This window comes from Nycticebus coucang, chromosome 8 (genome assembly GCF_027406575.1).
Source record: "Nycticebus coucang isolate mNycCou1 chromosome 8, mNycCou1.pri, whole genome shotgun sequence".
NCBI classification, from domain to species: Eukaryota; Metazoa; Chordata; class Mammalia; order Primates; family Lorisidae; genus Nycticebus; species Nycticebus coucang.
Window position 1 is genome coordinate 6,610,044 of NC_069787.1, and position 17,888 is coordinate 6,627,931.

General features: G+C 44.0%; 1 protein-coding gene across 7 annotated transcripts in view; it reads right to left on the reverse strand.

Moving 5' to 3' along the window:
• IFT122 (intraflagellar transport 122) overlaps positions 1–17,888 on the reverse strand; it is a 93,959-nt gene that overhangs the window by 45,578 nt on the left and 30,493 nt on the right. For 5 of the 7 annotated variants that reach the window (XR_008381582.1, XR_008381581.1, XR_008381583.1 and 2 more), the window contains exons 7-13: positions 17,086–17,232; positions 13,460–13,535; positions 7,265–7,456; positions 6,998–7,136; positions 5,455–5,657; positions 3,817–3,954; positions 1,933–2,097 (exon numbers count right to left, since the gene is read on the reverse strand). Coding sequence is in view for 3 of the 7 variants with exons in the window: in XM_053599164.1 (XP_053455139.1) it covers positions 1,933–2,097; positions 3,817–3,954; positions 5,455–5,657; positions 6,998–7,136; positions 7,265–7,456; positions 13,460–13,535; positions 17,086–17,232 (1,060 nt within the window). In the remaining 4 variants the exon portion in view is untranslated. Of the gene's footprint in view, positions 1–1,932; positions 2,098–3,816; positions 3,955–5,454; positions 5,658–6,997; positions 7,137–7,264; positions 7,457–13,459; positions 13,536–15,923; positions 16,101–17,085; positions 17,233–17,888 lie in introns of those variants that run through there. The other 2 variants (XM_053599165.1, XR_008381584.1) reach the window with 2 other exon arrangements.

The following is a 17,888-nucleotide window of genomic DNA, read 5'->3' on the forward strand; positions in this document are numbered from 1 at the left end:
GGTCATGGGTGTAGATACTCCAGGAATGGCTCAGTGCCTTCCCCCATACATAAGGAGGATAATGAGTTCTCTCTTTACTTCACTGATTTTTTAAATTGTTTAAAGAGCCTGGCATCTCTTCCTCCCTTTCTTTTTGCTCCCCTGCCTACCATGTGACACACCTGGTTCCCCCTTCACCTTCCACCTTGATTGGAAGCTCCCTGAAGCTCTTGCCAGAAGCAGATGGGGGGGGGGGCAGTGCTGCTGAAGCATGAGCCAAATAAACCTCTTTTCTTTATAAATTACCCAACGTCACATATGGACTAACACAACTTCCCCAGCCTACTTCAGAGGCATTGGTGGGGGGATAGGGAGGGCACATACCCATCCACTCTTTTGGAGGAAGTATGTCACTTCCACATACTTCAGTCACCCGGGGTAAAATGCCATGGTGTCATCATAGCTCACAGCAACCTCAAACTCTTGGACTCAAGTGATCCTCCTGCCTCAGCCTCCTAAGTAGTTAGGACTATACATGCTTGCCACAATGCCCAGCTAATTTTTCTACTTTTAGTAGAGACGGGTTCTCACTCTTGCTCGGGCTGGTCTCAAACTTCTGAGCTCAAGCAATGTACCCACCTCTGTCTCCCAGAGTGCTAGGATTACAGGCATGAGCCACTGCCCCTGGTCACCTTTCCCTTCTTGTATGATCCTAGACTCAGACCGAGATTCACAACTGAGGCCTGCTAACCTACCTACAGGTCAGGTGTGCATAGTGTGGATCCTAGGGAGAAGGAAAGTTAACAGTTAGGGCCCTACCTTGTGCCAAGCACTGAGCTAGATACTGTGGTATCTTTTTTATTCCTATAGCAATTCAATGAAAGGGCAATTACTAGTTTCACTTCAGAGATTAGGAGAAATTGAACCTCAGAGAGGTTCACAAATTTGCTTAAGATCACACAGTAAGTAATACAGACCCAAATCAAGCCAGGGTCAATCTGAAGGCTCTTTCTCTTCCCCACACCACTCCTCAGTGACATGAACATGTGAAGTCACCTCTGAGTTAGTAGCCAAGTAACCCCTTTCAAGTGACTGAGCCAACTCCCTATTCCAGGGACCACCCTACTGATTCTGCTGTGGAGGACAAGAAACCCTGCTAAGGAGACCTAAATCTAAGATCCATAACATTGGGAAACCCTGTATGGGCCAAGAGATTCCAGCTTTGTAGGAAACTCACTTTAGGCAAACTGGCCCTGACTGCTTACAAAGCCCTAAAGAGGCAAAGAACAGCTCGTCCAGCAGAAAGCCAATCAGGCGGCTAGGCCTGGAGTCTCTGGGCTGCCTTCTCAGTGACATACTTCCTCCAGCCCCCGGAACAAATGATGTTTAAACAACACCAATACCCAGAGAGATCTGAACAGTTCACATCTTGCTGGCTCTTTTAGTATTCTTGTGATATAAGCAGAAGGACAGACTTGCCCCTCCCTGTCCCTTTCCTTCTTTCAGATGACAAAACTGATTGTGTTTCCTTACTCATAGAAACTTGGGTTACTGATAGAAACAGGTAGGCCTCTAGTAGGTGAGATGCAGACTTCTTCAAAAGAAGCATCATCATCACCACATTAACGCATTCACTGAATACCTGCAACGTGCTCCACTTAGACTTGGTACTTAATCTCACTTATTGCTCACAGTAAACATGTAAGAAAAGTGTCACCTGCCAGCAAGGAAACCAGGTTCCCAGAGGAACCAGCACAGTCCCTGCAGCTCCTGGGTGTATGGGAAGAGTAAGCTGGGGACTGGGGCCTCTCAGACCCTGCACTTGAGCTTGGACCCTACACCTCACTGCTCCTTCTAAAGACCTGCTGGGGCAAGAGCAGGGGTGCCCCCTGCAGGGAAGAGAAAGGTTTCTAATCAAAGGACCACATCCTTGAGCACTCTCAGGGACCTCACCTGAAAAAGCAGCTCCTTTGTATGGATGTCATACACCAGGCATGTGTCGTTTTCATCTACCACAGCCAGCTTGTTTCGGGAGGCGCTCATGTCCAAGCAGCGCACAGCTGTGGCTTGTTTCAGCAGGACAATAGCAAAGAGGTTATCCACAAAGATCTTCAGGATCTGGGGAAATTTCAGAGAAGTGAGTGAGTCACTATGGCAACAACACTGGAATACCGCCAGGCTGTTGGAATCCCATGTGTTCCACAAGGACAACTCCTACTAATTTCACCAGAAGCTCTGTGCAGAGAAAAGGACTCATCAAAAGAAAAAGGTGGGTAAGGGGTGGTGGCTTGTCCTTAGGAGACCAGCAGTGTGGTTCATCAGAGGTCACCAAAGTAAAGACAGGCCTGAGATGAACCAAACTCACATTAGCGCCTGTTTGGACTAAAGATTTGTTAACGACATTGCAGCACTGGCGATACCCCCAAAGCAAAGATCTGAGCCACAAATTAACATAGGAAAAGGCTACTACAGACGTGGACAAGATGTCTGGTATAAAATGCTGCTGATGATGACAGCTACCATTTATTGCTATCCCTAGTCTCCCAGGTAACTAGGACTATAAGTGTGTACCACCACACCCAGGTAACTTTTCTAGTTTTTGTAGAGACAGGATCTTTGGGTTTGCTCTTGCTTAGGCTGGTATCCGGGTGTTTTTTTTTTTTTTTTCTTTTTTTAGAGATAGGGTTTTGCCATGTTACCCAGGCTGGAGTACAATGGCTAGTCACAGATGCAATCACAGCATACTGTAGTGTCAACTTCCTAGCTCAAGCAATAGCCCTGCCTCAGCCTCCTGAGTAGCTGGGACCACAGGTGCTGGCCACAACACCTGGCTACTTTTTTGTTGCATTTGTCATTGTTGTTTAGCAGGCCTGGGACGGGTTCAAACCCGCCAGCCCCCACGTATGTGGCCGACATCCTACCTACTGAGCTACGGGCCCCAAGCCCCATGCTCGGCTTTGACATCCCTCTTTTTGACAACCCTAGGAAACTGATGGTATCATCCTCATTTGTAAAACCTTAGCCTCAAATAGGTGAAGTGACCTGCCCAGCACCCCAAAGAACATGATCCCAGGCTGACCTGACCCCAAAGTCCATGCTGCCAGCCTCACCTGAGTAGTGAAAGCTGACTAGGAGGCGGCGCAGGCCCTACCTTCCCTTTGGCACTGCTACATGACTGCTCCACTATCTGAGGCTCTGTGACTTCCGTCCCAAGTGAAGACCTCACCAGTCTCAGCGACAAGCCATCTGCTAGACAGCTTGGCTCTCAGGCTAATGCAGTTATATTTTCACATTCAAATTTTCATGTAGCCTATTTAGGACTTTTCTTATTTTGAGCAAAGAACACATATAGAGAGAAATCTGTTTAATTTTGTGTAACCTAGATTTCTCACATCTATCTGACCAAAGGGCTCATTTTTCTTATAGCATTTACTAACTTTCTGAGGACCCAGAATTCCCTAGGACACCCGTTAGAATACACTGCAATAACCCACTTACAGCCCTAGCAGGAAGCAGACCTAAATAATAATCTCTGCCTCCCTCCCTAGCAACCCATTGAAGCTGCATCTCTAACAAATCTCCCCCTTTCTGGGTGACTTTAAACCCACTCATCTATAGCTCAGCTCTGCCAGAATCTAAGTATCCTATGGATCTGAGGGCCACTATGATTTTGACCTGAAGCTGTCCTCAGGGCTGAAACTAAACTCAGGGCTTCCCTCCAACATGCCAGTGGAAAGGAGAAGCCTTCTTCCTGGGAACCATCTTGTGGTGATCACTAGACATGTTATCTGCACCAGCAGATACTCAGGCTGATAGGAGATATGCAGGAGTACTCACCTGCCCATTCTTCAGGCCCACTAACAGACCTTCTCTTCCAGGAGGGCCACCAATCACCTTGATGTAACGAATGAGAGACTCCATCTGCCACTCTCGCTCCTTCACTCCACTGAAGGACAGGCACTGCAGCCGTTTCTCCTAGAAGCAAACCCATCTCTACACAGACATGCAACATTTAACCTAACAGGAACGCCCAGCCCTCCCAAGGAGGTCTTCCTTGACCCAAGGGATGAAAAATACCTGCACATTCCATATCTGTCTAACCTGTCCAGTCCCCATGGTTGGCATAGTTAAACCCTCATTTAAGTCTTCACCATGAAGCCAATTGAGCTTCAGACCTTCAATGCAGACCTCCATCTAGGCAGCCATAGCCAGAAACAGCTCCCAAAAGTTCACCTATTTGCCACACCTGTCCTATAACCTGTGGTACTCCTAAATTGCTTGAAGTTACAGACTCTGAAAGACACTTTGATAGTATTTTATACTAAGTGATTCCAAAAGATGTCCTCTATTTTATCATTTCCAATAGGCCTATGTGAAACCAAATCTACCCCTTTTTCCAAGAAAGATGCTAGGCTAGCCTTCTCTCAAAGTCTTTCCAAACTTTTCTTGGCACTAACCTAGATAGTTTCTAGGAATCTAAGTTAAGAAAATTTTCTTCCATGAAAAAAATCTGTCAGGAAGTAAAACTTCCTTGACTACTAAGTTGGTATAAATTTTATGTGCATATGCTTATCAAAAAAATTCCTATTTTCAATTTGTGGGACACAAATTTATGCTTTAAAGTCATTAAAATATATCTAATCCCAGCATGACAAAATGCTCTGCACTACAAAAAAGTATCCTCCAATTTACGGCCTATGCTTTTCTAACAGAGTCTGATTCATCTAGATGCCAATTAAATGAAAGCAAACAGCCACTGAGTCTGATGCAAAGGTACTTGTTTTCTAGTGACTAGTTTTAATTATTTCTTTTTTTTTTTCTTTTTTGAGACAGAGTCTCACTCTGTCACCTGGGTAGAGTGCCATGGCATCATCATAGCTCACAGCAGCCTCAAACTCTTGGGCTCAAAAGATCCTATTGCCTCAGCCTCCTGAGTAACTGGGTACCTGCCACAAAGCCCGGCTAGTTTTTTTATTTTATTTTATTTTTTGAGACAGAATCTCAAGCTTTGGCCCTGGGTATAGTGCCGTGGTGTCACAGCTCACGGCAACCTCTAGCTCTTGGGTGTAAGCGATTCTCTTGCCTCAGCCTCCCAAGTAGCTGGGACCACAGGTGCCTGCCACAATGCCCAGCTATTTTTTGGTTGTAGTTGTCATTGTTGTTTTGGTGGGCCCGGGCTGGATTCGAACCTGCCCGCTCTGATGTACATGGCTGGCACCCTAGCCACTTGAGCTATAAGCGCCTAGCCAGTTTTTCTATTTTTAGTAGAGAAGGGGTCTCACTCTTGCTCAGGCTGGTCTCAAACTCCTGAACTCAAGCAATCCTCCCACCTTGGCCTCCCAGAGTGCTAAGACTATAGGCATGAGCCACCACACCCAGCCAGTAACCAGTTTTAAAACCATGAGGTAGGTACCCTACTCTTGCAAAGAACATGGAGTGAATTCAGCCTGCCCCCTCTAACACTTTACTACCTACCTGGCAGAGGATAATGTGATCGGCGCACACCACCAGGAGGTTGCATTCGAACTTCTTGACAATCTTCTCCTTCACCCGGTAATGCATGTCTGACGAGTCATCTGAATATAACTCATATATAAGGATTTTTTCTGGCAGTTGGATAGCTAATCGATTTTTATAGATGGCAATTTTCTTGACAAGCTCTTTGCATTTAATCCGAACTGTCAAAGAAAAAAATCCAACTCTAGCAAGAGATTGTTAAGTAAGGTAGAAGGCAGAGAAATTAAAAGCTATCATTTACTTAATGCTACTGGCAATTAAAGTGAGACACTCTCATTAAAAAATCTTTACAGAGTATCTAATATGTACAATCAGCTCTGCTGAGCACTGGGATCCAAAGGCATATATATACAATACAATCTTTGTGGTCCAAAGCTTGCAAAGTGAGTACGAAAAATAAAAGTTAGTGCTACCTGCTGAATACCACATATAAATCTTAATTCCCCTGCACAGCACTGACAACCCCTGACAATCAGGAGCCTGCCTAAGTGACGGACCTCACCTCTAGCCATTCCCCACCTACCTCCTTGACATAGGGAATGGCATGGATCCATGAGAGTGGCCTCTGGACTGAATCTAAATTTTACAAAACAAATCCTTTTAACAAAGGGTTTTCTTCTGTAAAGTTTGGAATTGGTTGAGGAGCCACATGAGACCTTGAGGCTGCAGGTTCCCCACCTCTGTGTGATAATACTCTATATTCTCTCTAGAGACCTGGTAGAGAAAACGTCTCAGAAGGGACACTGCAGAGCTGGCCAAGTGGCTCCACCCCACCATCACAGCTGGAATCTTCAGAGGTGCTTCCGGATAGGATCAAAGGATGCCCATTTGAATCGGCAAGGCAACACCGAACTTGGATCCCTATGTAAAGGTACTGAGCAGTGCACTGTGGCCAGCACATCTAGATACAAATACACCTAAAATAAATGGATTCTTAGGTCATTTAACCAGCTTAGCTACATGGGTAAACACAGTAGAACCTGACGTTAGAGCTTGGACTATGCTAGGTCTGGAACCCAGACCTTCTGACTGAGCCTCTGCTGAACCACAGCCTCTGCTTATCTCTGGCAGAACGAGGACTTAACAGGAAACCAGTGGAGACTGGACTGAGGCAGAAGCACCACAGAAGGGATAAAGGTCCACAAAGACCCATGAAGGTCAAACTATCTTGGCTCCAACTTATATATGCTGTAAGTCATCTTCTCTGACCTTAATCAGAGAGTACATGTATCCCTTGAAACTACAGATATTTGCAAAACTTTAAGTCAGTGTTTTGTTTTGTTTTGTTTGTGAGAGAGAGAGGGTTTATTGCTTTCATAAGATCCTCCAAGAGCTCAATAGCCTCCTTGCCCCTGCCATAAAAAACAAGATTCAATGACCTTCATGCTTTCAGAAGACCAAGGAGAAACATTTCCTATCATTTCAAGTACCCAATCAGTAGCTCTCTCAACCTACTCCTTCCCGATGTGTGGCAGGCGGAGGGACCCTTCCTGCCTCCTACCTTTCTGCTCAGTGATCAGGTGTTGCACAATGACGTCGGTCATGCTATCCCTGTAGGCATACCGGTCCTTATAGAGCCCATGGACAGTGCTGAAAATAAGCTGGTAGAAGGAAATGGTGCCATCCTGGCAGCCTACCACCTGCAGGGTAAGAGAGTTGTCAAGTCCCAGCTGTCTGTTCCCTCTCATTCGTCAGGAACAAATACCAGTGATCTGACTCGCTAAACATGGTTGATGCTCAGAGCAATGAATGAACTTCCTCTCCTTACCACATAGTTGGATTCGGGTTTCACTTTACACGTCCACACCCAAGAGTTCTGCTCCCCAACAGTCCCAAGCCGCACTCCATCCTTGGTGAAAAGGGACACTTGCTTGTCTGACCCCCCCAGCAAAATGTACTCCCCTTTACTGAAGTAGCTGAGGCAGCAGGGGTCAAAATTCAGTGACCGATCCTTCCCAATCTAAGGAAAGAGAACACATACCAAGGAAAAAATCATTTCAGAATCCATAATTACAAAACAATTAAGGGCTTTTCCCACCAACTAATGTCTTCCCACCAGCTGGGAAGACATGAGAGCTGGCCAGCCTTATCTTCTATTTATTCCACTACAGACACGAGCCTCTCTGCCTCTGGATCACTCTACTCCTCCCAATCACAGCCAAATCCTCAACTGCTAGAGCCAGCAGTGTCTTCAACCATCCCACCAAATTGCTCCAGGTGTGTGTCTCAGCCCCTCAGTCACCCTAGAGACTGGGATGCTCTTGCTCCCACAGGCCCGTCTCTGCACACAGCTATTGCTCTGATTCCATGAGTCCCTGCAGATTCTCTTTTCTATTTTTTTTAAGTTATTTTACAAATCTGAGTTTATCCACTTTAAAACACTGCCTTTATTTTGCAAGTATGCCCATCCTATTTCTCTTTATAACAACTTTTTTGAGATATAATTTACATACCATAGAACCCACCCATTTAAAGTATACAATTCAGTGGCTTTCAACGTAGTCACAGAATTGTGCAATTATCTAATTCCAGAATATTTCTGTCACCCAAAAAGAAACCCCATACCTGCTAAGAGCCTTTTCCAATTCCTTCATTTCTGGCAACCGCTAACCTACTTTCTGTCTCTACAGATTCCCCTATTCTGGACATTTCATGTAAGTAGAATCATATAACATGGGGCCTTTTGCATCTGGTCCATCTGTGTGGTAGCAGGCAGTGGTGCTTTCTTCCTTTTCACTGCTGAATAATATTCCTTTGCATGATATAACACATTTCACTTATCCATTCAGCAGCTGATGGACATGTGGATTATTTCTACTTTTGGCTATTATGACTAATGCTGCTACAAATATTCACATACAAGTTTTTGTGTGGACATAGGTTTTCATTTCCCTTAAGCATATACCTAGAAATAGAAGTGCTGGGTCATATAGTAACTTTATATTTAAACTTTGAGGAACTGATATACTTTTACAAAGTGACTGTACCATTTTATATTCACACTGGCAGTGTGTGAGGATTCCAGTTTCTCCCTCCTGGTGGGTGTGAGGTGGTATCTCATTGTGGTTTTGATTTGCATTTCTCTGATGGTAAATGATGCTGAGCGTCATTTCATGTGCTTATTGGCCACAGAGAAATGTCTATTCAGATCTTTTTGCTCATTTTTCTTTTTATTTTCTTTTTGAACACAGAGTCTTTGTCACCCTTGGTAGAGTGCCGTTGCATCATAGCTCATAGCAACCTCAAACTCCTGGGCTTAAGTGGTTCTCTTGCTTTAGCCTCCTGAGTAGCTGGGACTACAGGCGCCAGACACAATGCCCGGCGATTTTTAGAAATGAGGTCTTGCTCTGGCTCAGGCTGGTCTCGAACCCTTCAGCTCAGGCAATTCACCCACCTAAGCCTCCCAAGTGCTGGGATTTCAGGTGTGAGCCACCATGCCTGGCCCATTTCATTCATTTTTCAATAGGATTTTCTCTTATTTCGTTGTTGAGTCGTAACGGTTCTTTATTCTACATACAACTCCCTTATCAGCTATATGATTCAAAAAAATTTTCTCCCATTCTATATACTCTCTTTTCACTTTCTTGATGGTGGCATTTGGTGAAAGATATAAAGATATAATAAATATATAGATTCAAAACACTCAGTGAACCTCAAGCAGAAAAATATAATGAATTGCTTAAACATTCCAACCTTGCTTAGGAACTTAACAAAGAATTATTATATCTTTCCATTTAAAATCAGAAGTATAAATTTAGTTACTCAATTATAATTTTTTTTTTTGAGACAGAGTCTCATTATGTCACCCTTTGTAGAGTGCCGTGGTGTCACAGCTCACAACAACCCCAAACTCTTGAGCTTCAGCAATTCTCTTGCCTCAGCCTCCCAAGTAGCTGGGACTACAGGCGCCCGCCACAATGCCCAGCTATTTTTGGGACAACACCCAGCAGTTGTCATTGTTGTTTAGCTGGCCTGGGCTGGGTTTGAACCTGACAGCCTGGGTGCATGTGGTCAGTGCTGTAACCACTGTGCTACATGCGTCAAGCTGTCAATTACAATTTTTAAATGGTTATCACAAGCCTAATCTGTTAGATATTCCAATATGGATCCTGGCATCATTCTGCCTGGGTTCCAAACCAGGCATGGTCACAGACTAAACTGCAGTGTAGAACTGGGCAAGGTGGCTCACACCTGTAATCCCACCACTCTGGAAGGCTGAGGTGGGTGGATCACTTAAGCTCAGAAGTTCGGGATCAGCCTGAGCAAGAGTGAGACCCTCATCTCTAAAAATAGCTGGGCATTGTGGCAGGCACCTGAGGAGGCTGAGGCAAGGGATCACTTGAGCCCAAGAGTTTGAGGTTACTATCATGCCACAGCACTCTACCCAGGATGACAAAATGAGACTCTATCTCAAAAAAAAAAAAAAAAGTGTAGCATAGGCCATTAAGCAAGTTACTGAACCTTTCTGTGCTTCAGTTTTCTTACATGTTAAGTGGTGATGATGATAATAGTGCCTACCTCATAGGGTTGTTATAAGGATTAAAAGAGTTAATCCTTGTAAAGAGTTTATACAATACCTAGAACTCAATAAATGTTAGCTATTATTATTACTAAACCTCTTTAATATCAAACACTTAAAATGCCAAAAATACACAAATTTTCCTAAGCTTAATACAAAGGTATGAATTTGATTTACTTCATTATCCTGTATTTAATCCTAAATCTTTCTTGAGTTAAAAGACACACACTCACCAAGAATACAATTTTATTTCTCCAAATAAGTTGTGGTTACGATTTCCACAGACTGAGGTTGCTTATCATTCGAGAACTTTAGGCCACAACATGAGCTCTGGGGCTGCACACATCTAAGACATTTCCCGTGGCCCTGACCATCATGTTAGGGTCTTTTTCACTGTTGTTATAGAAACAAGTTCTCCTTCCCTGCAAGTGCACTGCAGTTATTTGTTCCCAGGAGTCTCTAATATCCACGCCTAGTGCCTGGTACATAGTAGGAATGTCAATAAATATTTGTTGAATGATCTGATGTATACACATTAAGTGAATGAATAAATAGGGCCAGGGAAAATAGATGCTGGGAAATTAAAACGAGGGTTTTGGGAAATCAGCCATGGTAAACTGAGAAAACACTTCAATATCAATGACCTATATCTTTTTTTTTTTACTCAACTACAAAAGAAATAACCAGTAATAAGGGAGGTGTAGAAGAAATGACCTCAAAGCTAGGCTACAGATACCTGAAACCCCTCCTTCTAGCAGGACATATTCTGAAAAATAAGGATATTGTAACCCAGAAGGCTCTGTTGCATGGGCTGTATTTCCCAGTGTGTGGCTATAGTACGTAAAAATACCCACCACCTTCACTCTAATGCTTAGCATTTCTTGTCTACTAACAGATCACCCTACCACATAGTCTTTGTTTTAATCCACCCTCCACAGAAACAAGGAATTCTTGGCAACAGGAATCTGATCCTGTTATCTATGGCTCCTGAGTGTTCAAATTACATCATGTTTGAACTCCTTATTCACCCTACTTGAGGTACAATCACGTCCCCATCCTCCTCTTCAGCTCTATCTTTGCTCTACAAACTCAGGGATCCAGGTACCCTCAACAATTCCTGTTCTCTAAATTGTCATGTATTTTCACCCTACCTGCTTTAGCGTGTGCTGTTTCCTTTGCCTGAAACACCATCCCCAGTGCCCTTTGTCTAGCAACCTCCTATTCTTCCTGCTCAAAGCTCACCTCTAACAAGATCTACCTCCACTAAGCAGTGATGTCACCCTCTTTTGTGTCCCTAACGCTGTCTATTTGTAGAGCTCTTTTTATGTCACATACCACATTGGGACTGTTAGCTCTCGAGTGTGTCCTCACCAGCCAATAAGCTTTCGAAGGCTGAGGCTGTATCCTGCACAGCTCTATGTCAGCAACTCCTCCAGATTAGGTCTTACCTACGTGGGTGCTCATAAATGTTGGTAGGGGCCAACACTGTGGCTCACACTGTAACCCAAGCACTTTGGAAAGCCAAGGTAAGAGGATCACTTGGGTTTACGAGTTCGAGAGCAGCCTGGGCATCACAGTGAGATCCCCCCTCGAAAAAAAAATGTGCCCTGGGTAGAGTGCCGTGCTGTCATCATATCTCACAGCAACCTCAAACTCCTGGGTTCAAGTGATCCTCTTGCCTCAGCCTCCTGAGTAGTTAGAACTACCTACAGGCTCCCACCACAATATTTGGCTAGTTTTTCTATTTTTAATAGAGATGGGGTCTCATTCTTGCTCAGGCTGCTCCTGAACTCCTGATGTCAGCTGATCCACTTACCTCGGTTTCCCAGGGTGCTAGGATTATAAATATGAGCCACCTCATTCAGCCTATACAAAAAAATTTTTAAGGCCGGGAGCAATGGCTCACGACTGTAATCCTAGCACTCTGGGAGATGGAGGCGGTTGGATTGCTTGAGCTCACGAGTTTGAGACTAACCTGAGCAAAAGCGAGACCCCCCCCCCTACTAAAAACAGAAAAAACTGAGGTAAGAGGATCACTTGAGCCTGAGTTGGAGGTTACTGTGAACTACGACGTCAAGCCACTCTACCCAGGGTAACAACTTGAGAGTCTGTTAAAAAAAAAAAAAAAAAAATTGTTTTTTAAAAGAATTGGCCAGGTTCAGCACCTGTAGCTCAGCAGCTAGGGCACCAGCCACATACACTGGAGCTGATGGGTTCGAATCCAGTTCAGGGCCTGCCAAACAACAATGTCAACTACAACCAAAAAATAGCCGGGTGTTGTGGCGGGCACCTGTAGTCCCAGCTACTTGGGAGGCTGAGGCAAGAGAATCACTTAAGCTCAAGAGTTTGAGGTTGCTGTGAGCTGTGACACCACAGCACTCTACCGAAGGCAACATAGTAAGACTCTGTCTCAAAATAAAACAAAATAAAATAAAAATAAAAGAATTGGCCAAGTATGGTCATGTACACCTATAGTCCTACCTACTCAGGAAGCCAAGGCAGGAAAATCACTTGAGCCCAGTTCAAGGTTACAGTGAGATGGCTTGGCGCCTGTAGCTCAGCAGCTAGGGCACCAGCCACATACACTGAGGCTGGCAGGTTCAAACCTGACCCATGCCTGCCAAATAACAATAACAACTACAAAAAAAAATAGCTGGACATTGTGGTGGGCACCTTGTAGTCCCAGCTACTTGGGAGGCTGAGGCAAGAAAATCACCGGAGCCCAAGAGTTTGAGGTTGCTGTGAGCTGTGACGCCACAAGCACTCTACTGAGGGTGATATAGTGAGACTCTGTCTCAAAAAAAAAAAAAGGTTACAGTAAGATGATCATACCACTACATTCCAGCCTGGGTAACAGAGCAAGACCCTGCCTCTCTTAAAGAAAAAAAAAAAAAAAAAGCAAATAGAGGGAGTTAAGGGGATGACAAAGTGCTAGACTTTAAAGTCAAACCATCTCTAGACCTAATACTCCTAGATAAAGAGCCCACGTAGAGACTCCTCAGTTCAGTGCTTTCCCCCTTCCAGAAGCTCTGGTGCTTTTTACTTCTTCTGTATTCCTTTCTAACTGCTAATAAAAATTCTATCTTACCACTAAAATAAAAAATAATAATAATAATGAAATAAAAATAAAGTCAAACCAATCTGGGATTCAATTCCAGGATCCACCACTTACTAGCTATGTGAGAACTTAGGCATATTTCACTGCTGAGTCTTGGTCTACTTATTTTTAAAAGTTGATAATGAAAACAACCTACTTCAGTGGGCTTTATAAGAATTAAATGAGATAAAGTATGCAAAGCGCTGAGCACAGTACCTTGTAACAGTAAATGCTTAAAAAGCAGGAACTAGCATAGATAATGTATGATTAATAATAATACAGTCTCAGAAAGTAAAAGTATGCTGTAACAGGTATGACTGCAGCTGGGTTCATACAGGGCTACATACCTGTTTTCCACTCAGTTGGTAGAAGGAAAGTTTTTGTCCCCAGTCAGCTACAGCCATGATGTCATTATGTTCCTCTCTAATCAAAAGAAGACAAAAGAGGTTGTAAGGGGTCATGGCCTGTTGATGAGGATAGCCTAAGGGTTTAACAAACAACAGAAAAAGAAAACCCTGGCCAAGCTGTCAGGTTGCCAAATGTTGTACAGCTTTACTGAGGCCAAAAGTTGTAATTGGGCCCAATCCCATCAATCAGTCTAATAGGATGAAGCAACGAGGCAGCCCTCCTGGGATATGCTGCTATGTCACTGAATCCCATGCCATAAACTTATGGTGCCGAGACCCTGCCACAGCTGAACAAGATAAACTCCTTCTTTCATCCCTTCCTCGGGAGCAACTCTAAGAAAGAGCAAGGTTACAGTAGATCCAGGAGTGCTTTTTTTTTTACATAGTACTAAAAATATGGGGAGATGATAGAGAAACTTATCTCCTGCAGCAGAAGGAATTAACTGTCTATTTTTTTTATTTTTATTTTTTGGGACAGAGTCTCACTACCTCACCCTCAGTAGAGTGCTGTGGCACAACTCACAGCAACTTCAAACTCTTGGGCTTAAGTGATTCTCTTGCCTCAGCCTCCCAAGTAGCTGAGACTACAAGAGCCCACCACAATGCCCGACTAACTGTCTGATGTTTTTGATGGACAGAGGGAAACTTGCTTATTCTTAGTACAGGGAGAAAATAACACCTAAAACTAGGTTCTTCTGTAGGTAGGGTCTTTGCCTAGGTGAAATGATTTCTGACCAAATCTAATAAAAAAAATAGTAGTGAGCTCTCTGAAGAACAACTGTCTTTGACACTAAAAAGCTATGGGGATCATTGCTTGGGACTGCAGGACTGACACATAGGAGAGACGCCCTCAGCTGAGGTGCAGCAGCAGGTGACCTGGGAATCTAGTTCAATAGAAAGGCATCTCCAACCTTTGAGGCTGTGTCTTAATCCACCTAATGTTGCCTCTTGGTTTATTAACTCCAGCTTTTTTGAGCCCAGGGCCTTGAGGTCACCGGGCAGCACCAGTGGCTATACAGACAAGCATGGTGGCAGTCTTGTTTGTAAAACCAGTCACGAATGGCAGCAAGACAAATTCATAACTAAGGGAAAAGATAAAGATTGAGAGGAATGTTAACAGGATGGGGCCTGCACATGTATTGTGTGCCTGGCATTGAAGTCCAAACAATCTAAGAGCCCAGCCCACACTGAGCCCTCCTGGGGAAGCCACAGATGGCTCTGAGCTGGGCTCAACCTCCATGTGCTGGATTGGTGATTTTCAACCTCTTTTTTCCTCCTAGGGAAGCGGGACTTTTTACCAAACAAAAATTCATGTTCAGGTGCTTCTCTTGTTGAAGCACAGATGGACACCTGAAGCCCACATCTCATACCTCCTCCTTCTGTGACCCTGGGGTAGAGTTCTTCAAAGAGCCTCAGGTACAACGGAACACAATGTGGAAAGTCCCAAGCTACATCTGTTACCCAATCTGAACATCCCAGTATCTGTCCGTGTTTTCTGTAATTTGTTTTTTGTATTTTTTTTTGGGAGGGGGAGGTGTTAGGGACAGGGTCTAGCTATGTTGCCCAAGATAGACTTTGAACTTGAACTCTTGGGCTCAAGTGATCCTCCTGCATCAGCCTACCAAGTAGCTTGGACTACAGGCGTGCACCCAGCTCCCATAGGTAATCTGTTTGTTTGAGACAGTTTCTGTTGCCCTGGGGATTATAGGTAATCTTGATTAAAGAGAAGAATGGAGGATTGGGTGTGAGGATTGTGGGTAAGGTAAGAGCTTCTTCTCTGATATGTGTCCTAACAAATGCAAGGTAAAGTAGAGTGTGGGAACAAGCCAAGAAACATGTCCAGTAATAGAGGTGGTATTTAATGAATTATGAGGCATCCCCACAAGGGCTTACTGTGCAAGGCATTCAAAATCATGTTTTTCGGGGCGGCACCTGTGGCTCAAAGGAGTAGGGCGCTAGCCCCATATGCCAGAGGTGGCGGGTTCAAAATCATGTTTTTCAAAGATTTCTAATGTTATTAGAAAGAGTTTATGATGTTAAGTGAACAAAAAGGGCAGGATCTGATTTAGCTAATTATATGAACACACTAAAAGATTGAGGGGAAATACACTTAAATGCTAACAGTGGTTTCCTTAGGAGATGGCATTTTATAGAAAAGTTGAACCTTCTTCTTTAGACTTTTCAATTATTTCCTATAGTTTCTCTCTCACAGAATCACTTCATAATCCACATGTAAATTTTAGGGGTGTGTTCCCCTCTGTTGGAGGAGGTTTCACCCACAATTCCCCTAGTCCCTACACTGCTCCCCTTGCCCAAGGGGCTTAGTATAAGCATCTGCCCCAGCAGCTCTGTGTGAGGCCTGGGCCTTTCCAAGGAGGGTTCTCACTCCTTGCGACACACTCACGAGTTGTCGTCCCTGGGACTGTCGTCCTCTTCCTCTGGCTCTTCCTCCTCTGCCTCACTACCCTGACTATTGTATACTGTTGACTTCAGAGTGGAAGGAATTTCCTGAAAATATCTGTTGACAATGACTTCCTCGGCATCCTCGTTCTCTCTGGTCATCCAGAAATTCTCCCATCGGCTGTAGACAGTAAGTGGTTGTTCAAAATCACATTACCTAAAACTACACTAAAGCTATAATTTCAATATCTGTCAAAAAGCCCTGAACTCTACCCAGAGGACAGCTACCAGGTACACTGGGCATCCTGCTTCTCATGAATTAAAAATGGTAGCCTGTAGCCACAAAGTCATCTGTGGCCACAAAATCAAACAGCAGGAACTCTGGGGTAGGCTAATGGCCTTTGATGGCATTAGACATATATGGTACAGTCGGAGTTGAACAAAATTAACTCAGGAAGGAGCATAATAATGTGGTGTAGGAAAGGCAGGGGAATTAAACAACCTTCTCAATCAAGGAGGCACCTACCTGAAAAATGGCATTGGACCAATAAACAATTTACCTTTACCTTTAGAGGACTCTGTGAGAGACACTGATGGTTTCATAATAACATAGGATAACATAAATGGCATATAAAGCCATTAGTCTACTCTTCAAAGTCACATGGGCATAGAAAGGAAAAGTATGAATAAGGTTTGAGAAGGTAGATGCCAATTGTTTTGTGTACCTCTAGGCTTTAAGAACATTTATAGACTTAATTTTGACTTTTTGACAAGGGCAGCAAAAGGGCTCATAAAAAAGCTATTTATTACCAGGTGGGTAAGTATTTTGCCCAGACTGGCAAAGAAGAACTGAAAAGGGGAAAAGACAAAAATAAAGCCACAGCAAAAAGCTCAGCTATTAATTCATAAGAAAATGGCCCTCCTGTGTTGCTCTCACATACATACTCTCTCTCTGGGCTGGCCTAGATAGCGCATCTGCTAGCAAAATTTCTAGGATTTGTTCCAAAACTCAAGATACGGTCTTAAAAAATTTCATACAAATAGAACAGGTTCCAAAGCAGATCATTCAAGTGGGGTGAGAAGCGTTTGAATGCACAGAGATCTCAAAAGAGAGAAAGCCCTTCTTCATGATAGTGTCTGTCCTTGAAGGACAGCTGCAAGAGTACCTTGATGGGTTCCAGGAGATGGACCATATTGGGGAAAGGGAGCCCCCTGGCCGCTCAATCTTCACTTTTTCCTCACCATTTTTGTTCCGAATGCTGATAATCCCATTGAACATCCCCAGAGCCAAGTACTGACCATCATTTGTCCAGCTGTGCGCAAAACCAACAAAGGGAATAAGAAAAGGGACATCACACAGAAAGTAAAACAAGTGAGGATAACACTTTCATTTGAAATAAAGTCTAAGGAGACAGCAACTGCTAGGCTATGGTTTCATCATTGCCAGTCTTGACATAAAATCAGAGGACCAGACTTAAAACCCCACTTATTCCTGGAGTCAATAGTGAGAAGTGAGGGCAGCAGGACCTTCTATGAGCTCCCATAGCTACCTGTACATACTTCCATGACAGCCCTTGTGTCTGCATCTCTGGGCCAGCCCCTACTCCTCACTAAACAGGTCTAGCATCAAAGCTCTCCCCTGCATATGCTGCCTGTACAAAAACAGCCTCACATTTCCAGGCAGCCTCCATTCAGCAAAGCTGCATGTCGAGGAGGCTTGTTGCTAGATAACTGCATGAAGGCATTTGTAGTTTCCTTTCTTTTTTCTTTTCTTTTTTTTTTTTTTTTGAGACAAGAGTTTCATTTTGTCACCCTCAGTAGAGTGCCGTGGCGTCACAGCTCACAGCAACCTCCAACCCCTGGGCTTAGGTGATTCTCTTGCCTCCACCTCCCAAGTAGCTGGGACTACAGGCAGCTGCCACAACTCTTGGCTATTTTTTGTTGCAGTTTGGCCAGGGCCAGGTTCAAA